The following is a 24,671-nucleotide window of genomic DNA, read 5'->3' as shown; positions in this document are numbered from 1 at the left end:
GGCTATGTCCGAAAAAATCCAGGCATATGGCAACCTTAGACAAGGGTGGCCTCTTACATACTGCCAAAAAAGGATGAGTAAAAAGGATTTATGCTTGCATAATATTTGCATAAATGGATAGTTGCAGATTTACAAATAATCACTATGGTTTATATAGAAATAGATTATACCCTAACATTGTAGGGAAGAATGTGACTTGTGTGCCTCTCCAGTCTGTTCTCCAGTTCCTAATTGTGGATGGGCAACTTCAAGACCTCTCCTGCACTCTCTCTTTATGGTTATTTATCTTTAAGCCAGACCTGGACCGGGTGGCCAACGTCATGTAATCATTTAGAGTGTTGAAGTAGAGCCTGGGTAGAACCCTGGGATCAGGGTTCGAATCTCTACTTGGCCATGAAGCTCACAGGGTGACCTTGGGCCAGTCCCTGCCTCTTAGCCTAACCTACCTCACAGGGTTGTTGTTGCTGTTGTTGTTAATTCAATTTATATACAGCCCTTTATCAAAAGATCTCAGGGTGGTGTACAACATTAGAAACGCATTACAAAACATCAATGATAAAAACATAGTGGAAAGCATACCGACAGACAGTCTAATAGTAAAATAATCATAATAATCGCAGTGGGGATCAGATGATGAGGGAGAGAACCATATAGGCCACCTTTAGCTTCTTGGAGGCAAAGGTGGGATACAAATGCAACAAGCAAATAAATGGCTGTCTTCTGTAATGCAGGACACACGGCCACCCTAAGGCTGTCCTGAGAACTTGGGCCAGGTGATTCTACCACCTCCTGGCTCACCCTCTTGCCTCAAAAACCCTTCACTAGGTATAGCACACATTTCTACTGAGAAGTAAGCCCAGCTGAATTCAATAAGGGCTTTCTCAAAGGTGCATGCATGTATTGGATTGGTTAGGCTTAGTCCACTCACGCAGCAGAATAAGGTGGCAGAAAGGATCACACAACCTCAAAATGCAGATCTAAGGGTGCATGTGTCACATATTGTTAATGCTTTCCATAAGAAAAGAAGCAAAAATTCCCTGCGAGTGATTTTTGTTTGTTTGCACAATAGCATGCAGACTACAGAGGAACCTCTGATGTGCTAGGTTTCTGCTTATTTGCAGGATTAAAAAAAACACACACACCACAATGGCAGAACTGTTGAGATAGGATCTTCTATCTGTTCTGATATACAGTCCACTCTACCACCTCATTCTGTTGAATGTATAGGACAGGCTGTAGCCTTCTCCTAGGCAGACTCTGCAATGACAAATGGCCATCATGAGAGAGCTGGGGTCGGATGGATGAGTGAAGCAAGTTGGGAGCACGTAGGATATCTCACACTTGCAAGCGTATTGCCACTAACACCTGCAGTTGTGAGCTTCTGCCGCCCTGCAATGTGAAGAGAGCAAAAGAGGGAAGCAATGAATGAATACAGAGGATCTGTCACCATGTAATAACTTACCACAGTGTGCATGTAACCATTTATAGTGAACAAGCTGTTTGTATGGACCTCCCAAGTGGTCAAGAGTATTGACATATGGTATCGAGGACAAGGTGATTGCAAGCATCGAGACAGAATCAGAAGTGGGGTGGAGGGAAGGATGCAAATTACAGAAACTTTTGCCATGAACTGAGATGCAAAGATGCAGCATCAAACTATCCATGTTTATACCCTAGCAGAAGGACCACCATTCTTACATAAAAGATCTAAGTGTGTCTCTTGCCAGGAGCTGAGTGGGTTACAGATTAACTGAAATTGTTGGTATGTTGGACAGAGATGCCAAACAGGGTCAGATCAGTGGTTCAGCTAGAGTAGTATTGTCTACTCTGACTGGCAGTGATTCTCTAGGGTTTCTGGAAGAGGCCCTTCCCAGCCCCATCTGGAGATGGTAAGGATTGAACTTGGGACCTTATGCAGGCAAAGCATGTGCTCTACTGCTAACCAAAAGTTTTCCTCTCTGCAACACAGACACACAGAGCTGTTCCTCTTCTGAAAGCCACGTGTGCCGATTCTGGTGTAGCCCCAGCTTTGCTCCTACAGGAGGCAAGGAAGGCCACCAACTTGGATGACTTTAAAAGAGGACTGAGCAAATTCATGGAGAAGGCGGCTATCAATGGCGACTAGCTATGATGCTTATGCTCTGCCTTCATGGCTGGAGGCAGCAATGCTTCTAAAAACAAGTTGCCAGGAAGCCTCAGGAGCGGAGAGTGCTCGTGTATTCTAGTTCCGCTTACTGGTTTCCCATCTGGTTGGCTACTGTGAGAACAGGATGCTGGTCCAATGGGCCACTGGCCCGATCCAACAGGCTCTTCTGGTGCTGTACCACATGATCTTATGTTGCCCATTGGATATAATTGATATGGAAAAGTAAAATTAAATTAAGCACTTCCAGACTCTGCGTTCATCATCTGAGGTCCTTCTTTGTGCACCTCCTCCACGTGAGGTCCAGAGGGTGGCAAAGCGTGAACAGGCCTTCTCTGTAGTGCCTGTTTGTGGAATGCTCTCCCTATGGAGGTTCGCCTGGTGCCTTGATTATATATCTTTAGGGACTTGGGTGGCGCTGTGGTCTAAACCACTGAGTCTCTTGGGCTTGCCGATCAGAAGGTCGGAGGTTCGAATCCGCATGATGGAGTGAACTCCCATTGCTCTGTCCCAGCTCCTGCCAACCTAGCAGTTTGAAAGCATACCAGTGCAAGTAGATAAATAGGTACCGCTGTAGCGGAAAGGTAAACAGCATTTTCATGTGCTCTGGCACTTGTCCCGGTGTCCCATCACTCCAGACGCAGTTTACTCATGCTGGCCACATGACCCAGAAAGCTGTCTGAGGACAAACACTGGCTCCCTCGGCCTGAAAAGCGAGATGAGCACCACACCCCATAGTAGCCTCTGACTGGACTTTACCTATACTTTAGATGCCAGGCGAAAATGTTCCTCTTTAACCAGGCCTTTGGCTGATTTAAATGTGTCTATGGGAAAGCGGGGGAGGTTATTGCTTTGCTGTTTTGTTTTACTTATGTTTTTACCCTGTATTTTATTCTCTGAACTGCCCTGAGATCTTATGCTGAAGGGCGGTATATAAACGTAATAAACCATAATAAAACAATAATAAATTTCTGACCCAGATACTACATCCTCGTTGCACGAGTGTGGGAAGATTCAGCTCTTGTCAGGACAATACAGGCAGCAGGCTTCCCAGGTTGGTTACATGAACAGCATGGCATACTGACCAGTTGCTAGTAGTTGTCTGTATTCATCTTATATTTTCCCTGGGTATATTGGGGCAGGGTGGGAAAGGGGGGTGGCGAAGAGGAGAGGAAAGCAAGAGGTGGTACCTCCCGAATGTTCTGCTGCTCCAACTCGTGCCTCCTGATCATGGTTTTTCGCTTGAAGAAACGGCAGTTTTTGTCATAGTAGAGTCTCTGCTGGCTGAGAAGATGAGCCTCCTCTTCAGCCTGTGTGTGCTGCAGGTTCTCTTTGTGTTTGGAAATCCTCTCTTGCTTCTCCTTCTTCGGTGTGCTGTGATCCTCGTTCATCTCCTGGACGTGCACAGAGGAAAGGCCAAGAAACAAAGTCATTTGTTGGCTTCATGATGGGGAGGGGGTAAAAAAAACAAAACAAAAAAATGCAATGCCTTTCCTCCCCCCCTTTACTACCATCTGTACGAGCTTAACGGCAAACACAGGGTCCTCCTTTGAATCCCCTTCCAAAAGGGTTTTAAAGCCCATTACCCCTCAAGATGCCCCTGCTGGGAGCTAAGCAGTTTATACAAAACATACAGGAGCTCCAAAGATGAGAAGGGGGGTGGGGAGGGAGGGAGGGAGGGAGAATGACTTAAAGCTCACAAACCAGGCTAGAATCAAGAGTCCAGAATCCAAAATTAGTAATCTTTGACATGAAATGGGGCTCTCCTTTACCGAACTGCAATTCCCAGAGGGAAGCCATGACAGTTAAAGTGGTATAAAACTGATAGATGTTGGAAGCGAAGAGTGCAAAGTAAAGGAAAACAGGTCAGGCCTCCTGGCAACAACAACAACAAAAAAGGACTCTCCGAACGTTCGATTCTAATCTTAGGCCACTTGGAAAGTTGTGGAGGGACACAAAAGGTATCACTTTGAAAATTGGGGTTTATGTGGGGTTATTATAATGCGGCAACGTTTCCATCTCAGAAAACGGTTGCACAAACTAGACTTCAACCAGGCTTTGGTGCCAGAGAAACAAAAGGCTTAATCGGCCAGTATAATAGCCAAGGATTTCCTGCACTGGAGCTCTACGTGCCTATTCAAGAGACTTAAGTGTGAAGGAGACATGTGCCAAAAGATGAACTCTGCATGTGGAAGCTTGTAACTGGGAGGTGGCGCATGCAGCGGTTCTAAGCCCTTTTCCTGCCGCTGCCACATGCCCCCAAGGTTGGGTGATCAGCTGCTGAAATTTTTATTATTATTTATTATTTATACCCCGCCCATCTGGCTGGGTTTCCCCCACCACTCTGGGCGGCTTCAAACAAAGATTAAAATACATTACATACATACATAAAATACATTAAAAATATGCCAAAGCCTCTGCGTTTCTGAAGGCAGCCCTGTTTAGGGAAGTTTTAAATGTGTGACATTTTAATGTATTTTAATCTTTGTTCGAAGCCGCCCAGAGTGGCTAGGAAAACCCAGCCGGATGGGCGGGGTAGAAATAATTTATTATTATTATTATTATTATTATTATTACTCCTTAACAACTCTATCATTTTCTTTAAAATCCCAAAAGGACACGAGAAATGTCTACGTCTTGCCCCAGAAAATTCCTGCCCCATCTTCAGTTTTTCCTTGGCCGCAGACAAGACACAGACACCGCTGAGCTCGCAACTAAACAAAATTATGCCCCAACACCTCGTGGAATGAGGCACCTCAACCGGAAAAGGGGGACATCTCCTTGGTTTGGCAGAAGAAGCTGAGTGCTGTGCAGCTGTTTCCTTCACCTGAACCTACAAAGCCAGCATTTCATTCATGACTATGGCCAACGCTAACTTTGTTAGCTGCCTCTATTCAGGCTCCCTCTATCAGAGATAGGATGCATGGGACCCCCAGAGGAACATTTGATAGACATTGTTTTAGAAACCTTTAGGACATCCCCATAAGGTACTGCAACGTCCATGTTGCAGAAGAGCTCTTGAGCCTGAGAGGCAAAGTGATTTGCCAATAGCCACTCAGTGAATTAATGGCAGAGGTGAACTTTGAACCTTGTCTCGAAAGTTTGAATTGGGAGTGGTGCAGGAGACATGGCAAATGTCACTTCACTATGTATTACAACTTTCAAAGCTGTTTATTTCTGGGGCCCATGGGTCATTGCCAGGGGTCTGGCTCATATGTGTGCATTTCAAGTGGGTGGTGGCGTATCTCAGTTATAATCTATTTTAGGAGTTGTGAATACAGGACTCAGGCATGGTAGCTGCTCCGCATTTAATAATCTGGAGAACAGGAGCTGTTTCTCTTTCTGTGTGTGTTTAAGATCAGTATTAAGTGGGATGTGGAATTAAAAAGTCCATCACTGCTAAGGGTTCCCTGTGACTCTTAATGAAAACTTTCTCTCATGATTTTGATTTCCTCAGCTACAGAACAGTAACTTCATCTAGAGGCTGGATGACTGAAGTAGTTTTGAGCCTGCACAATATATGCATTTTATGACAGGCACCTAAAATAGACTCGTGCAGGGGAACCACAAAGGGGAAAAAAGCAGTGCAGCTTAGGAAGTTAATGCAATTATCCTAAAAGCTCTTTAGCTGCAGGTATTTAGTGAAGCAGGGTTTTTTAAGGAAGTTTTTTTTAATAAAAAAAAGTTTGCAGTGATTTCAGAGCACAGAGTCCCAGTTCTATCTGAAAGATAGTATTTTGTATGGTACACTTGTTTCTAAATACAGTTTGACATATTCACATGTGGCATTTTTAGGTGAGCACTAAAATTAGGTGTGTGTGCAGAATTATTATTATTAATAATAATAATAATAATAATAATATTTTTATAGCCCGCCCATCTGGCTGGGTTTCCACAGCCACTCTGGGCGGCTCCCAGCAGAATATTAAACAGAATAAAACTTCAAACAGTAAAAACTTCCCTAAACAGAAGCCCTTAACTACCCCCTTCAGGGAAAATGAGGACTTTATAGTTTGACTGTCAAGGACCAAGGACTCTGTGAAGCTTTGCTCTTCTATCTAGTACAGGCATCCCCAAACTGCAGCCCTCCAGATGTTTTGGCCTACAACTCCCATGATCCCTAGCTAACAGGACCAGTGGTCGAGGAAGATGGGAATTGTAGTCCAAAACATCTGGAGGGCCGAAGTTTGGGGATGCCTGATCTAGTACAACCCTCAGGTATCCCTTTCCACTGTGATAGATAAGTTGCAGTAGGCTGACCTATCTGTGTTGTCCTTTAATAGACCCAAGGATTGCTTTGCAGGTGGCCAAACCCATATGAGGGATGACGTTTTCTATTTCCTACATATAATTTATAACATGCCTATGTTCATAGTCCTAGCATGTACTAACCAGAGTAATTTAAACAACTGGAGGTTCATTACACATTATAACCTATATGCAAAAATTGTACCATTTCCATCATGTAAGTGGTGTTGAGTGTATTGGGAATTGAAGAACTTTAAACCCTGAACAAGGGGCTTTTTTTTGAACCAATGAGTAACTCCCAAAGGTGAGCTGTTTGGGACATTTCTCTCTAAGAGAAACATTTGCAAGGGATCCCAGGGAAGAACAGCATTTAAACCAGGAAATAAATTTAATCCTAACAGGAGCTCCATTTAGGTGTGCACCGTGGTTACTCTTTAGACTGGATGGGAGCTCCTTCCATGGATGTAAATGAACACCAAAAGTTCATTTAAAGGGCAGCATTATGCGGACTTCACTTTAACTGGGCACTCAAGTCAATCCGAATTATATCTAGCAATGCCTCAAGGATATGGGATAATTAAGACACCAGAGGAACTTCCGTACATTCATAAAGCCAAGTGTACCAGATGAGTATTTTGGACAGAGAGCATGCAGTGGCCTCAGGCCACCCACTGCTAAGGTTGGCATTATGAGTGGAAGCCACACTGACACGTCACTGCAGGGTAAGGAGCCTCTTTTGCTAATCAAATCTTGTCCCGCTAAAGACAAGTTTTTCATGGAATGGTAAGCCCCAATCATTGCACAGTGGAAGGTGTAAGCAAACTGGGTTGCGAAGCTCAATAAGGTTCTTCTTTATTTTTTACCTTGCCTCATCTTACTTCCTGTGTTTTCCATCTTTGCCCAGCCTGGTCAGGATTCTTGCTGATGATGTGCAAGCACCCAGAGGCAGCCATCTTAGATTTATCCACCACCGCAACCTCAATACATTTCCCCCCATTTCCATTCCTACTTCTTCCTAGGCAACATAATCCCCACCACCACCACCACGTAAAGCAAGATATTAGGCCTCCTGATTGTACGGATATGCTTGAAAGTTTATGGGCAACACTCAGTGAAGTCTTGGAATTCTTGAAGGAAACAAGACTTCACTGCCCTTTACAGCTCCTAGCACCTCTCAATTAGTAACAGAAGGAGAATAAATCAGGCAAATATAGGAGATGCTCTGAATGTTAGCTTAATTTGCTTAACCCATATAGCAAGTATGGAGAATCACCCCACCCCCCACCCCAGAAGACTGCATTCCCTTGGGTAAAGTCTCTTGGACAGGGTTGTCATTTAGGGTTTTTTTTGTTGGTGTGTGTGTGTTATTGATACTATTTTTGTATCTTTCTTTATTATGATTTTATGCAGAAATTGTTCCATTTGGTTGTGTACCTCTGGATGTTTTATTTATTGCTTATGACTACTTTTGTTGCGTTTCAAATTCTGCATTTTTTGGCATATTGCAAGCCTTTTGGAGCGTAGTTTTAACTGTGGAAAGGTGGAACACAAATAAAATGATTGATGTATGTATGTATGTACAGTGGTGCCTCGCTAGACGAATTTAATTCGTTCCACGGGTCTTTTCTTATAATGAAAAATTCGTCTAGCGAATCCCATAGGAATGCATTGAATTTTTTTTAAAAAAATTTTGCCCATAGGAACGCATTAATTGAATTTCAATGCATTCCTATGGAAAACGTGATTTGCTAGACGAATTTTTCGTAAAATGAATTCGTCTAGCGATGCAACCTCCGCTCGAAAAATCCTTTCGTTAAGCGGAAATTTTGTTAAGCAGGGCATTCGTTAAGCGAGGCACCACTGTATGTATGTGTGAAAGGGGTCATGTAGCACATGCTGTTGGTGGGAAGGGCCAAGGCACACACAAACATTTCATGCACACACACCGTTTGCACTCTCATTTTGCCTGGCTTCCATACTGAGAAAGGGGTTCCCTTTTCTGAACCCACAGTATGAAAGTGGTTTCTTCTTCTATGGGCAGTTTACTTGGCCTCCTTGCTGTGTGCTGAGTAAGGAGTCTCTGAGTGGCACAGCACAGAAATGCAGTGAGTTGCTCACAGAGGAAGCAATGGCTCTCTTCCTCCTTGGGCAACCTGGCAGAGGAACACACTCCTTCTCGCCTGCTGCTGAGCTGTAATCTCCAATCAGGTGTGTGTATCTGTATGCATGTGAAACAGAGCTAACACGGGGGAGGTTTAATCTCCTTGCTTCCCTACAAACTCCCTGTTTTATTCTGGTCCTGCAGAGGAGTCCACACAACAAGGTATAGTGATGGATTCAGCACCATGGAGAACTCCTAATGAGCAACTTGCCTCTGACATGGGTAGGAAGGGAACAAAGCCCTTTTGAGCCTCTGCCTCTTCTTTGTTTCGCCTCATTTTGGAGAACTAGAATTTCTTGAGGGGTGAACTTTCTGTCCTGAAGACTTTTGTTGTTATTGTAGAATTGCCTTAACTATATAGGGCTGTATCCAACTAAGTTTGACACAGAATTGATCCAGTGAAATGAATAGACCTAAACTACTCATAGCCATTAAGTTCAATGGATCTACTCTGCGTAGGATTAGCATTAGATACCATCCATAGTATATTTAAGTGCCACTATCTGTGCTTGAGGTTCACACCTCAAGGGTGCCCAGGAAGACACAGCTGCTCCGCATATAACGAGCTCTCCTTTCTCAATGGACTCACCAAATCCTAGCTTAAGCATATTTCAGAAGTTGTGAAAACCTCTCGCTATCAAGAAGCACTGGTGACTTGGCTTAGGAAGCATGGAGTTATTTAAAACATGTGGCATTTCACTTCTTCTTGTTATTTTATTTAATATACTGCCTAGCCCAAGCAATGAACAATCCATCAGGTTATTTATTGGGGAAGCTCAGTCCAGCCCTGCGTTATTATGAGCAAACTACTGAAATAGCTTCAAAATTCTTTCACGACATTGCTATCCAGTGCATGCTTCTTACTGGCCCAGAATAAAACGCCAGAAAAGTTTTGCTTGCCTCTTTTATCTTTTCCTTGCAAATCTTGTATTGCTTCTTCTGACTTTCTAAGAAATTGGTCAGATCTCTCTTCTGCTGAGTCATAATCTGCTGCTGGAATTTCTTCTCATCTGCTGCTGCTGACTTTGCCTGGATGGAAAGGAAGGAAGGAAGGAAGGAAGGAAGGAAGGAAGGAAGGAAGGAAGGAAGGAAGGAAGGAAGAGAAGGCACTGTTAACATCTTAGGCAAGTTTTTAGCTGTGTTGTCCTTTTTCTCCCATATCCTTTGCACTGCTATACAGTGGAACCTCGGTTTATGAACACCTTGGGTTACGAATTTTCAGATTACGAACAATTGTAACCCGGAAGTAAGTAACCCAAGGTTTCCGAGGCCTGTGGAGGCCTCTGCGAAGGCATCGGAGCGTCCACGACTGGGCCGCAGCCACGGAAGTGCTCTGATGCCTTCATGGAGGCCGGGGGAAGGGGGACATCGCTGCCTCTCCTTACGGTGAGTGAGGTGAGGGGTGCTCGGGTGGCGACGGGAGCAAGCAGCGGTGCCGGCGACGGCAATGCAGTGCGGGCAGAGTGAGGGGTGGGCGCCGTGATGCAGCCCAGTCCAGGCCGGCTCCTCCAGGCCCATCCTCTTTCTCTCTCTGGGCCTCCGCGAAGACATCAGAGCGCCTCCGCAGAGGCATCGGAGCGTCCGCGACTGGGACGTAGCCACGGAAGCGCTCTGATGCCTTCGCGGAGGACGGGTCTTTGCTCTGGGCCTCCACAAAGGCATCGGAGCGCTTCCGTGGCTGCGGCCCAGTGGCGGACACTCCGATGCCTTCGCGAAGGCCCGGCCTCCGCGGAGGCATCGGAGCGTCCTCAACTGGGATGCAGCCACGGAAGCGCTCCGATGTCTTCGCGAAGGCCCAGAGAAAGAAAGAGGATGGGCCTGGAGGAGCCGGCCCGGACTGGGCTGCATCGCGGCGCCCGCCCCTCACTCTGCCCGTGCTGCGTTGTCGTTGCCGCCACCGCTTGCTCCCGCCGCCACCCGAGCACCCCTCGCCTCACTCACCGTAAGGAGAGGCAGTGGCGTCCCCCTTCCTAGCCATGGTTGCCCACCGTCTCCAAAACTGCCCCACAGGATGCCCAGCAGGTAGCTTCCCAGCCCCAAAGTTAGGTAAGGAAAATAAATGTTAATTTTTTTTATCTACAATACTGTCTTAATTATTTTATAGTGCAGTACATTGATTATTGCCTTCATTTTATGTATCAATGGTCTTGGTAGACAGTAAAAACCGAGTTAAATTGCTGCTTTAGGGGGTGTTTTTCATCGTCTGGAACGGATTAATCCACTTTCAATTACTTTCAATGGGAAAGTTCGCTTCAGTTTAAGTATGCTTCAGTTTATGAACAGACTTCCGGAACCAATTGTGGTTGTAAACCGAGGTACCACTGTATAGTAATTGAAATATTCAGGACAGATTAAAATAAAGTCTGCATGCATCACATAGCTAATCTCTGGTACGGTTGCCATATTAGAAAAAGTGAAAATCCAGGCACAAAAGTTGTTGAGCTTTTTTGGCCGAGTTGTTGAGCTTTTTCTGCAAATTCTCCAAAACAATTGAGCCATTTTTAAGGGAAAAATAAACACTTTTGACATGGGTTGCCATACACCCGAGTTTTCCCAGACATTTTTGCCAATTTGATTGATTTTTGCCAATTTGATTGATTTTTGCTTTTATAGGCCAGCTTTCTGCCAAGGCACACAAGGCAGTTTACAATTTTAGAATACTAATACAAATAAATGCTATAAAATGTAGAAGCGAAACGGGTCCCTGCCTCTTAGCCTAACCTAACTCAGAGGTTTGTGGTGAGGATAAAATGGGGAGGAGGGAAACCTTTGTAAACCCTTGAACTCCTGAATGAAAGGTAGGGTATAAATGTGATAAACAGATAAACAGTTATGTCCATTAATTTCAATGGGTTTATTCTGAGTTGGACTAGCATTGGATACAACCCTATGCCTTTGCAGCCTGATGTACAACTGTGTCTTGGGGTGTTCAAAAATTGCCATCATGTTCCCCCGCTCAGCTTTCTCCATATATTGTTCCTTTAACCTTCCCCCATAGGTCTTGTTTCCCATATGGCTGATTATGTTCACTGTACTCCTCTTAAATTGTTCTAATTTGGCTATATCCTTCTTAATATGTGGCACCCAGAACTAGACACAATACTCCACATGAGATCCGAGTGTAGAATAAAGCAGAACTAATGCTTATCGTGATTTGGTTCTATTAAGGCAAACTAAAATCATATTTGCCTTTTTGGAAGCCACATCCCAGAGCTGATCCATGTTCAGCTTGCTATAGACAGCAATCCTGAGGTCCTTTTCACACATATTACTTGCCAAGCCTGGCATCCTCTATTCTACACTGCTTCTTCTTCTGCTGCTATTATTATTATTATTACTAGTGGTTTTCAGCCCGTTCAATAACGGGCGCTAGAATCCTGGGGTTCGGAGAAGCGCTTGCGCAGCGCTTCTCCGAACCCTGGGACCCGTCCTTGCTGTCGGCGGCAGGGGGACAGGAACGGAGGAGGAGAAAGCGCTGCTTTCTCCTTCTCCGTTCCTCTCCCGCAGCCGCCGACAGGAAGCAGACATCCCAGGGTTCGGAGAAGCGCTTGCGCAGCGCTTCTCCGAACCCTGGGACCCGTCCTTGCTGTCGGCGGCAGGGGGACAGGAACGGAGGAGGAGAAAGCGCTGCTTTCTCCTTCTCTGTTCCTCTCCCGCAGCCGCCGACAGGAAGCAGACATCCCAGGGTTCGGAGAAGCGCTTGCGCAGCGCTTCTCCGAACCCTGGGACCCGTCCTTGCTGTCGGCGGCAGGGGGACAGGAACGGAGGAGGAGAAAGCGCTGCTTTCTCCTTCTCCGTTCCTCTCCCGCAGCCGCCGACAGGAAGCAGACATCCCAGGGTTCGGAGAAGCGCTTGCGCAGCGCTTCTCCGAACCCTGGGACCTGTCATTGCTGTCGGCGGCAGGGGGACAGGAACGGAGGAGGAGAAAGCGCTGCTTTCTCCTTCTCCGTTCCTCTCCCGCAGCCGCCGACAGGAAGCAGACATCCCAGGGTTCGGAGAAGCGCTTGCGCAGCGCTTCTCCGAACCCTGGGACCCGTCCTTGCTGTCGGCGGCAGGGGGACAGGAACGGAGGAGGAGAAAGCGGCGCTTTCTCCTCCTTCCTTCCTCTCCCCCAGCCGCCGACAGGAAGGACGCGCGCACTCTCCCCCCCCCCGCCTCCTCCAACCGCCGCTCCTCACGGCCAGGGAGGGTTGTGAGGAGGCCTTCGCCGGCCTCCACCCCGGCGGGAGCGGCGGTTGGAGGAGGCAGAGTGGGGGGAGAGTGCGCGCGCGCAGTCTCTGCTGTCCAATCCCTGTATCCCTGGGGCACATGCGCAGTGACCCAGGGACACACGGGACATCTGGACGCAGGGACAACATGGACATTATTATATAGGATTATTATTATTATTATTATTATTTTCTGAAATGTAGAACTTTGCATTTGTTTCTGTTGAATTCTGTCCCTATCTTTAAATTTTAACCCTCTTCTATTATTTTGAATATTATTTCTGTCTTCTAAGGTTTTGGCTAGCCCTCCCGGTTCTGAATCATCTGCAGATGTGATAAGGGTTCATTTCAAATGCTGGGAAAATCAGGCCCAGGACAGAGCCTAGTGGCAGCCCACTTGAAACTTCCCTCTGAGGTGGAAGAATTCTGGACCATGCCATTTCAGTATGGAAATATGCATGAGTGTGATATTTTTTAATGTCCTGATGTAGAAAAAACACATTGAAAAGCACATTGCTGACTTAACACAGCCAAATCTGCCTAATATGCTTGCTTGCTGTACCCAGAGAGCCTCCTACACTAGGGATTATGCAAACACAGTGGCGGAGCTTCATGTTCCAGCACTGGGGGGGGGGGCGGAGAGCAGGGGGGGCAGGGCTGACGCGTGTCTGGGGGGGGGTGACGCACATCCTGGGGGCGGGGCACGCCGCCTGCAGGGGCGGGGCACCCATTGCAGGTGGGCGGGGAGTAACCACGATGGCACCCTACTGGGATCGTGCTGCCAGGGGCGGTGCGCTCCCCCCGCACTCCCCTTCCTTCGCCAGTGTGCAAACATATGACACCACCTCTACTCAATCTAAAGTGGTGCAGACTACAATTCTACGTTTATGGAACGCTTTCCCCCGTGGGAGGACTGCCTGGTGCCAACTTTGCCTGCCACTGAAAAAGATGACATTTGGGGAGCACCAATGATTGGGTGTTTTTATTCTGACTGTTTTTTTTTAATGTGTTTGCGTAGTTTCTGCTGTGTCACTATATTTCGCACTTGTAGATCATTTTATGACTGACTGTTGTAAGAAGAACTTAATAAATCCAATAAATCCACTGCCATCACATCCTGCAAGATTATCACTGACATTATATATCTGCACCCAGTCTTCTGCACCCTCCAAAAAACAAACAAAACCCCACACGTTTTTAGAATGCCCTGACTCACCTCCTTTTCTATGACGGCCACTTGCTTCTTGGCCAGTTTCTCCAGCTCAATGGACGAGTTGTTGGCATGAGTTTCCACCTCTTTCTGCAGCTTGAGGCGGTGCTCGTCCATTTCAGCCTTCAGCTTGTTCTCCAGGGCGATCAGCTGCTTCTGGTGCTGGCGCCGCATCCGCTTATAACCTGACATCTGTTCCCGCAACTCGTTCTCCTGCTCATGCTCATGGATCTGCCTTGTAACCTAAGGCCACCAAAGGAGACAAAAATGGACACACGTCTATTATCTTCGGCTTGACAGGGGAGGTAGCCCAGAAGTGCTCTAAAACACTGACGACACCCCATGCTTGCAAGACCATATCAGATATTCCAGACGATTCAAGTAGCCCAGAAGCAAAGCAGATAGCGATTTATTCAGAGAGGTGGCTGCAAATGGAAAGACTTTTTACAATGTTGTAGAACCACAGAATCATAGAGTTGGAAGGGACCACAGGGTCATCTGGTCCAACCCCCAGAAAAGCAAGAACCACAGCTAAAGAATCATTGACAGATGGCTATCCAACCTCTATTTGAAAGCCTCCATTGAAGGAGAGTCCACCACATGTTGTATAAACCCAACCAAGGTGAAAAGGATTGGGCCTTGAAGCCTCTGTTACTGGTAAGCAACTAGCTTTGTCAGAGAGCTGTTTTGACAAGGGAGTTGGTTGGGCCAAAACAATCACACACACATTTTCCAAACGGCTTGTTGCCAAATTCCATTGTTGCAGATGTTGCTCATCCGCACCCATCTTTTGCCTCTTTAGTTGACAATTGGGGAAGCAGGTGCAACCATGACAGGTCAAGGACATGACCCAGGAACCTCCCTCTATACAATTTGAAATATGTTATCTTCAATATGATTTCAGGAGAGATAGAACCACTGTGAGCTACCAGGAGATGCCAACAAGTCTCCATTGGCAGCCCAGAATGATGTCAAGACGGATGACATTTCAGACCAAACTCAAGACCCAGGTGCATTCAGCTCCACACACAGACGTTTGAAAATCCAAGAGCTCCTGCCCTGATCTCAAAATGTCTGCTCTTCCACCATTACTTGACTAATGATGAAAATATTCTTCCTCCACTCCTGGGCTAGGGCTGAGTATGACTTTCCCAGGACCTGTTTGAGAGGGGAACCTTACAAAGAGAAGAAACAAAACCTTCCTAAATTTCTGATGGGCTAAAACTGACAGTCGTACCATCGGCCAAAATGTTTCACACTCATATCTTAGGTCAGAACAATCAGAGGACTTCAGGTCACTGCTATTTACACTCTGGCATGTGCAATGCCTCTTCCTTGCTACTTTTAGTCCTCTATCTTCTCCAGTGCCCAGTTTCCATGAGATTTGTGGAACTCTGGTTTTCATTGGCCTGTGGGCTTTTTCTACAGTGGACAATTTACATTGCTATCCTACTCAGAATCGCATCCCACTTTTCTTCAGTGCTTCTGCTGTGTAAGTGTGCATTGTCCTTGTCTTGACAGGGAAAGCAAATGGAAGACTTGGGCACCCTTATCTGCAAGACTAGGGATAGCTCCCAAGTAGAACACTTGTAGCAACAACCTCTAAAGTGGATCTAGCCTGAACTCTGTTTCATTGTGCAGGTCCTTAAGCCACACACCCTTAATGAAGAGTGGATCTCTTAAGGTGGTAGGGATTTGGCCTGGAGTCTAGCACTTGTTCAGCATTTTTGCCTCCTCTACAGTGAGTGAGAAGAGAGGACCTTGAATAACTGGTGACACATCTTCTCAACAGCTGTCTTTGCAAGTGTTCTGGACCTTTGGTATCTTAAGTCCTTATGAAATGGAAGAAGATTTGGGGTCATTCTACTCTGCATTATGTCCTCTGCTCAGCACTAGATGGGGTTTCAGGTCCTAAGGGTTGCTTTGATCACTCCAATCCTACATTTTCTAGGTCAGCATTGGTTGCTAGCCAGGCTCATGGATACAACACCTTCCTCAAGGTCACTAGTTGGGGTTACAGCAGCCATAATGTTAGGAAACTGCGTGGCAGGAATGAGCAGGAGGTAGATCAGGATTTACTGATGATTTGCAACAGCAACCAACAAAAAGCACCCCCACCCCCTTTATCCTGCTGAAATGAAGGAAACTGCAGAAAACCAAGAAAGGACTGAGCTCAGCTCTGGCACCAAAGACAAACTTGTGGGCTGAACATACTTCTAGCAGGACCGACCTTGGTTCATGTGCAGGATATGGTTGGTTTCTGTGAAACTGTGAATTACACCTCTCAGATTTCTGTTTACATGATCACTTCTTTTGGGGGGAATGAAATGAAACGTGCCCAAAACCTTGTAGGAGCCAGAGGTTACTGGCTTTTCCAACACACCTGCTGAATGTGTAAACAACTCAAGAGGCTGAAGAAAGCTGGAGGGTTTGACTACGGCTTCTTCTGAACCATGTCTGTACCGCTATCCAACCAGGTATGCCAACTCTGTTCCCCCAGAGAGAGAATTTTAAAAGAGTGGCCTACTATGAGCCAATTTCAATTTAGTTAGGGGTGCACTCAATAGCTTCTTTAACTTTGCAGGTATAACTCAGCCCACCGAAAGCAGGCATATCAATTTAATGTAAAGTGGATAAAAAATTAAAATCTGCAGAGAAGGGATGGAGGCAAGAGCAAGGGTAGGAACTGAAGTATACCCAACAGATTTGGCCATCATACATCTGAGAGGGGTCATGAAAAAGTGATCAGAGGGAGGAAAAGGAAGAGAGTTAAAATGCTTTTGGTCTTCCTATGGAGATGTTGCTCCCCACAAATAAAAGGCACCAATCCTTCAGGAAGTTGGGAGTGGAAGTTCCTCCCTCCCCTATATTTCAGACTACATATGATTATTTCCAGGGAGCAGCTATATCCTTGGCCAAATCCCTGGATCTGTCATTGCTATAGTTACAGTAAGTGTTTTCAAAATACACATTTCACCCTTCAATATACTCCTGAATAACAGGGCACCTGGAAGCATACCATGAGTCCTGCAACCCCCTGCCCACACACTTAGTGAAATCCAAAATGGTGTCTAAACCCCCAAAGCCACAACAGTTTCCTTATTTGGAATATTTGCATCACGCTCTTCCAGTCCGAAGGATGCCCAGAGTGGCTAACAAAACAATTTAGCTCAACATTAGAACAATAAAAATGAACAAAACAATATGGTCATTTAAACAGTAGAGCAGCTAAAATGTTGTGGCTTTAAAGAGAATTAAAACTGCAAGTTGTAAGTCTAAAGAGATGCTTAAAATGGCCCGGGCACATGCAAAGGACTCCAGCTGCTGCAGAAAAGACCTCAGCACTCAATAAGTCTCCTTGGAAATAGGATTCACACACCCTTTTGTTAATCCTCATGGCTGGTGGAACCTGGAGGTGGTTCTGTCTGGATGATCCTAATGCGGGGGGCGGCAGGCTCATGAGGCCCTTATTTTCCGGCATACACCCACCCCAGAGCCCAGCCTTCTTTAACCTTGGGTCCTCTGACGTTGTTGGGTACCAATGGTCAGGGATGATGGCATTTTTGGACAAACTAACACCCAAGGAGTCAAGGTTGCAGAAGGCTGCTATGGCCCAATACTGAGAAGCACTGGAAGAGGCTAAGGAAACAATCTAGGGAGCCATGCAGAGTAAGTCCCTATAACTGCTAATGTTCAGTCTGCAAAACAGGCTCATTTCAAGCTCACCCACCTATTTATTCGCTTCATACTAAAAAAAAAAAAAGCTTATGGACACCTGTGCACATTCTTTGCCCTTTAAATACACAGGAAGTCTTTCTTCCTCCAGCTCTAAACTCTTATCTCACCAACTGCCTAATAGCCAAGATAAACAAGTCCTTTTTGAAGGCTGTGACATGGGGGGTGGGTGTGGGGTGGGTTTCAAACTGTTTTGCAGTTCAGCTGGTACTGAAATGACTATGGCTTGAAGACCTGGCCAGATACTACTATTGATACTACTGCATTTATTTTGTATTACTTTTATAATGGATTCTCAATTTATTGATAGTCACTCTCTCTTTTTTTAAACCAATTAAATTTAAGTAAATGTGCACTGTTACTAACTTGCACTTTGTAGGAGAGTGAAAAAGTGTGAGATAACTTTTAGAGTGATATCAACAGTTACCACCCTTTTTTAAAAGGAAAGGGCACTTCAATCATTTTTAATTTCTCATCCTTGGCTGTAGTAAGAAGTGTGCATTACTAAAAATAAACATGTGTTCTGAACTCTCAGCACCAGCAACTAAAATTTCCTCTCACCAATTCATTAAATGAAGCCTAAATGTATTAATCTACCCATTCAAAGTTTGCAGGTATATTTTTAACATAAGTTTTCCTAATACTGCATGTGGCACTGACAATATTCCTTGTGGATATTCTCTAGAAGCCATTCATGTTCCCATTTTTACCCCTGGAAAATTGAGGCTGAGAGACAGTGATAAGATGCAAGGCACTCAGTGTGTGCTCCACTGCTGCTACCTGCAGCCAGCTGATGTCTTGTCTTCTGTGCCCCTAGCAACCTGGTAGATTGAACTTCAGCTATTTAGGCTGCAGTGCCAGCGAGACTGCGTACTGTCCAAGTGTCAATTCTGGCCAGTCAGGTCCTGTGAAGTGTTGGCTCCCTTGGTCTGAGCAGTTCAGCTCTAATGGGATGACACTGCCAAAGCTATTGCTTCCTGTCCATGACTAATACCTTGGATGACTCCGATACTTGTGTAGGGCTCATTAACTTGACCCCTGCCTGTTTTGTACAACATGCCTGACTTTGACCCAGTCAAGACTGGATATTTCTGCCATAGGTCCTGGGACTCAGGTGCCTGGGGCTTGACCCAAGCCAAGAACTAATTGCCATGTGCCCAAGGCTACTCGGTGAGTCCATACCAGAGATTTTCCAGATCCAAGCATAACACACTCTGCTGGAGCATAACATGCATGGCAGGTTAAAAGCGTAGGCTATGCCTACGTAACATGGCAGGAAGGTTAAAAATGTAGTAAGTTGTGGTGTGGTCTCAGAATGGCAGCAGCCTGAGGACTGTTTCACCCCAGGATGGACTGATCAAACCTACACTTTTATTAGTTTATTAGTGCCTTGCAAACTGGTCTTCCCACAGTGACAGTGAGTCCAGGGAGTACATTCTAATTTATGACAGTCATGATCCTCTGGGAAATTTGTGTACAACACCACTGGAATGGAGAGAAATGCTCTTGTGAAGAAATGGAGCTACCTTAAAAGTCACATAGGGCTTCACTTCCTTTTTTAAAAAAATATTACTTCGTTTGCACTTTTTCCAGGTCCTTTTCTAAGACTTCCAAAATCCACCCTTGGAATATTTTCTAAAAGATTTTGTAATCTTACATCTCCAGCCCCTAAAGCATTTCCAGCCCATGGGTCTGCAGGCCTCCCTGTTTTAGGCGAGCCACGCCCACCTGCGCTATAATTGATGTCATATATCAGGCACCCCCAAACTGCAGCCCTCCAGATGTTTTGGCCTACAACTCCCACGATCCCTAGCTAACAGGACCAGTGGTCGGGGAAGATGGGAATTGTAGTCCAAAACATCTGGAGGGCCGAAGTTTGGGGATGCCTGTCATATATGATGCTGGGTGTGAGGCAGGTAAAGGCAGGGTGTGGCTGGGTCTTTGCAAGCACGGCAAACTGGCAGTGGCCGCAAAGCCCTGTTGTGAGCTGCTCCCTGAGTGCCTGACAGCTAGCTGGTAGGCTGGCACTGGAGAACCAATCTGCACAGGACTTTTGCCAGCCCTACACAGTGCCAAGCACAGAGCTCACAAAATGATTTTGCACGGTGCTTCCCAAGCATTGCCCTCGGACCTTTTCACAGGCCACGCCCCCTGGTTCTGCTTTGCACCTCCCTTAAACACATTTGGGCTGGCTGGAATGTGTCTTTCAACTCTGATCATGTCTCTTGCTTGCCTGGATGGAGGAAATAAGAAGGGTGTGGAAGTGTGCCTAGAAACTATCCTACTGGACAAAGGGGAAATTCACAGTTGTTGCTCTGGCCACTCTTGCCTCTGGCCCTGCATGCCACTGATCTGTGGTCCCCCAAGAAGGTTGCCAGGAATGGAACATGGCCCTGGAGATGAAAAAGGTACCCAACCCCTGTGCTAGACAGCATAGGATCCCCATATACTGTACTGGTTCCATCCACCGGGCTGGTAGCAAGCTCTTCACAACAGAAAAGGTTAATAAAGGCTTCCTGCTTAAGATGAAGCATTTCCTAGGCAACGATCATTTTCATCCTGCCCTAGCCACAAGTGGCATGTACACCTGAGAGTGGCCCACTCTGGCAGGCCACAGAAAGGGTTGATCTGAAGCTGCAGGACCTTGGATAGCTCCGAGCCCACAATCTGCTCAGGGAGCATATCCCTACCCAGGCATTCGCTTATGGATGTGTGAAGGGTGTGTAGAGGCAGCCTCACCCTCTCATGGATGGCACACATGCCACCAGGCAATATGTGGGTTCAATCTGAAGAGAGATGCTTCAATGTGTGTGGGATTTCCTCCACTGCAACCCAGATTGGCTAGGGTTCCTGTGCCTGTGGAGGAAATCCCATGTTTATGGAAATGGCTCCGTTCAGATTACAGTGGTGCTTCGCTAGACGAATTTAATTCATTCCACGGGTCTTTTCTTATAACGAAAAATTCGTCTAGCGAATCCCATAGGAATGCATTGAATTTTTTTTTGATTTTTTTTTGCCCATAGGAACGCATTAATTGAATTTCAATGCATTCCTATGGGAAACCATGATTCGCTAGACGAATTTTTCATAAAACGAATTCGTCTAGCGAGGCAACCTCCGCTCGAAAAATCCTTTCGTTAAGCGGAAATTTCGTTAAGCAGGGCATTCGTTAAGCGAGGCACCACTGTAATCTGGCCACAAGCAGGCTGGAGGACAATGCTACTGCTCTTGTTTTGCATCAAGGAGGCAAGGCTGGCTCTGGAGTTCCTGCTGGCTCCTTCCCACATTTGTAAATAAATGCCTAAATAGGACTGTATCTCAACTGAGGCCTTTTATTTGGGCCAGGCTACCACCTCTAAGCTCTCTGGTCTGGAGCACCCCATTGCCACTCAGTGAGCTTCTCCCTTGTCCTTTATCTGATGTACTGAGCAGGTCCTGGGGAGCGTGAGGTCCCTGGTGTAAGGGGACCAGCTCCTCAAAGCAAGCTGGCTCGGGGGATGTTGTCTGGGAGTCCCGGTTTGAGGGATCTGGTTGAAGGGGCTCTAATGTGGTGATGGACTCTGGGTCTAGGTTCAAGCCCCTTGACAGCTTGGGCTACTTCCCTTCCAGCCAGTTTATCCTCCTCCTGTGCCTGAGTCCTGGCTATCATTCACAACCAAGGTCATGACCACGTCTCCTTGTCCTTGCTTATTCTCTGGCTTGAAACTCTCGTTCAACCCCTAAACACCTTCTGGACAACTGGACCTTAGACCAGAGGTAGCCAATATGGCACCCTCCAGTTGCTGCAGCTGATGGGAGCTGGAGTCCAACATCAGAAGAGCAGGACCTGCCTTAAAGAAAAGCACAAATTTAAACTGGACCCACCAAGACTCTCCTAGACACAACGCTTCAGCCACTATTAATCAGGACTCTTAAGTTTTGTGTGCTTAGTTCCTTCAAGCCTGTCCTCAAAGGATGTGCATTCCAGAGCCTTTATCATCATCAGTGCCCCTCTCCAAATCTGTTACCCATTTGTATACCCTCCTTAAACTGAACGCATTACTCCAGATGAGGTGTATGCGGTGCTGAGTAAGGTCTTGTTATTACTTTCCAAGTCTGGAGGGAAAAATGCTCCTATTAACATAACCTAAAATAGCACTGGTCTTCTGTGCCACTGCATCACACCAGCAATGCATATTCAAGGTTTTTTTTATTAAAAAAACAAACCCTATAAACTCTCTCAAGTCTTTGCTGGGTTTACTGCTGGCTAGCCATCTTTATCAACTGATGACTGGGAAAGTCCCTAGGCGCCACAGCACACCCAAATGACATCAATGTACATGCTAAGGGAACCTGCAGCCTCTGTGCACCTCACCCCCACCCAGAATGGATCAGATTTGCACTTATTGGAGGGTGAGCAGCATTGGCAGTAAAGGTCCAACATGCACCAGGAGGGAAACATGATACGCAATGGCCTCAGATGCTCCCACACACTGATGATGCATCGAAGCCATCTGGCATAACAGGGAGTTGTAGTTTGCATGATGTGTTGCCACTCCGGGTGCATCACTCACACACAGACACATCCAAGGGCCCCTGAGGCCATGTTTTTGGCACACACAAGGCCTCCCTCATTGTGCTATGTATGCTGGATGAGGGAGGGGTCAAAAGGGATCTGTGGGAGTACCTGAGGCCTCAGCACATCATGTGCGCTTCCTGGTGCACACTGGGCCCCACCCACTGCTATTCCAGCCTCCAGCAAGCAGTACAGCACAGGGGGAAGAGGCACACCTGACTCATGCTGGGAGGGGTGCGCAGAGGTCTTGAGACTAATTCATGAGCTCAGTGCCATCATGGGGCATGCAGTGGGGCCTGCTGGCCTTACCACTCTTCAATTAGCCCAGGAAATCAGTGGATTAATTTTGAGACATCCTTTTAATTAATCCAGCATTTTTAGATTAATTAAAGGATGGGAGTCGGGCAAGTCTCCCCGTTGCTAATTTCATCTCAGATCCCAACAGTGTTTACTGACTCTCTGGGTAGCAAGGCTGCTCAGCAACATTCACAGAGAAAAGTCAAAGAAGGCAGCCCTGGGTATGGAGATAAGTCGAGGGGAGATGATCCCATGGTCCATCAGTTCTCTGGTGCCTCTGCTCACCAGCAGAGGAACTGGAGGAGCAAGGAGAGGGCAGTTTCCTCAGCAGAGGATCCTTACCTGGGATCTGTGCCTTTCCAGGAAACAAAAGATAGTACTTGCTTAAAGGCACTAAATCAAGCTGCTCTCAAATTGTGGAGCAGAACCCCATTGAGAAGCTGTGAGAGATCTGCAAGGATTGTGGAGGGTGGGGCGAGCATGAAAACGATGGAACTCTAGAATGACAGCTGAAAACCAAGCAGCTGCCAAGCCCATCAGCATCACCCCAAGGAGCACAGAGGCGCCTCATGCCAAGACAGATGACTGGTCCATCTAGCTCAGTGTTTTCTGCTCGCACTGGGGCAGAGGGTTTGGGGCAGAGGATCGTTCCCAGCCCAATGGAACATGTGAAGCTGCGATCAATGGGATAAAGATTTTTGACAGGGCTAAGAGTACAAGTGGGTCTTTGTATGGGAATGAATGAAAAAGCAATGAATGAATGTTTCATTCCTTACATAGGAACACTGAAAGCGGCCTTATTCTAAGTCAGATTGGTGGTCCATGTGTGTTAGTATTGCCTACCCTGACTGAAACCCTGGACAGTTGCTGCTGGATGGGGGACATTCTCAGCCCTACCTGCTGGGGATTGAACCTGGGACCTTCTGCATGCAAGGCAGGTGCTCAACCACTAAGCCTATTCACCTTCCTGGGTAAAGTGGGTCCTCCAAATTTCACCTGCCTGAACCTCCAAACAAGTAGAGGGTCTTGTCAACAGTCTCCCCTGCTGCTAGGCAGTCTCCTGCCTCCCACCTCCCTTTCCAGTCCCACACAAGGAGCCTCCAATGGGGCTCTCTCTCCCTCACTGCAAGCCCTATTCGTTGCTAGTCAACCTCTCCACCAAAGCCCCAGGCAGAGCAACTAAGCACCAGGAAACCCATGACCTTTCCCACACAGGGGACTTGCACAAGAGGCTACCTCAAGGGATTTTAATGGCCAGAACTATTGGGAGCATTAAGTCTCTTTTGCCACTCCCTGCTGAGTTCAACTGCAGAGTGAGCAGGACAGACATTGGGCAGTTGGTAAGAGCTGATCTTTTATCCAGAGGACCTCCCTTTGCACCTGACTTTGCCCTGGTACGTAGATAGTTATGCACAGCAGCGGGACACACCCATGATGATGTTTCCATGCTTCCTGCCAGGACACACTAGGTAGAACTAGTTGAGGGGGCAAGGACAGAAAGTGGGGCAAATTTAGAAGAAAGGCCCAAGCTGAAAATGGCTGAGAAACCTCTCCTTACTGAGGTGGCGGGCACACCCAAAGCATGCTGAGTTTTGCAAGACCACGTGGTTAATTATAGTGCCTACTAAAATTTGCCTAGAACTCCGGTCAGGATCACCAAGCTATTACACCTACCCCACATGACCTTTCTTCCAGTCTCCAATCACAGGATTACTTTTACAGCAATATTACCTATCCGTCAGTCACTTCGCACCCTGGGTTTCCTTAGGATTCAGTGTTACATGGCAGCTGATGGTGAAGAGGTCTAGCGTAGTGGTTAAGAGACTGAGCTCTGAGGTCACACCCACACTGGACATTTAAAGCGCTTTCATATCACTTTAAGCATCATGGAGAATCCTGGAAACTGTAGTTTGGTAAGAGTGCTGGGAACAGTAGCCCTGCGAGGTCAGCACCCTTAACAAACTACAGTTCCCGGGATTCTTTAAGGAAAGCCACAGTAAGTGTGTGACCTGAATCAGGAAGCCCTTCTTCTGCATCTCAGCTCTGCCAGGTGGGCTCCGGGCAAGGAATTCTCTCTGCTTCAGCTCCCCACCTACAACGAGGGGGTACTAATA

General features: G+C 46.6%; 1 protein-coding gene across 9 annotated transcripts in view; it reads right to left on the bottom strand.

Annotated features, from left to right (window-relative positions):
• The window catches only part of TAOK3 (TAO kinase 3), a 123,590-nt gene that overhangs the window by 10,214 nt on the left and 88,705 nt on the right, over positions 1-24,671 (bottom strand). For all 9 annotated transcript variants that reach the window (XM_088659655.1, XM_088659656.1, XM_088659651.1 and 6 more), the window contains 3 exons: positions 13,977-14,213; positions 9,453-9,581; positions 3,334-3,537 (listed from right to left, as the gene is read on the bottom strand). In XM_088659655.1, coding sequence (XP_088515781.1) covers positions 3,334-3,537; positions 9,453-9,581; positions 13,977-14,213 — 570 coding nt within the window. The remainder of the gene's footprint in view (positions 1-3,333; positions 3,538-9,452; positions 9,582-13,976; positions 14,214-24,671) is intronic.

The sequence above is a fragment of the Zootoca vivipara genome, chromosome 16, assembly GCF_965207765.1.
Source record: "Zootoca vivipara chromosome 16, rZooViv2.hap1.1, whole genome shotgun sequence".
Classification (NCBI taxonomy): Eukaryota; Metazoa; Chordata; class Lepidosauria; order Squamata; family Lacertidae; genus Zootoca; species Zootoca vivipara.
The sequence above is the reverse complement of the archived record's forward strand: the minus strand, read 5'-3'. Positions and strand labels throughout refer to the sequence as shown.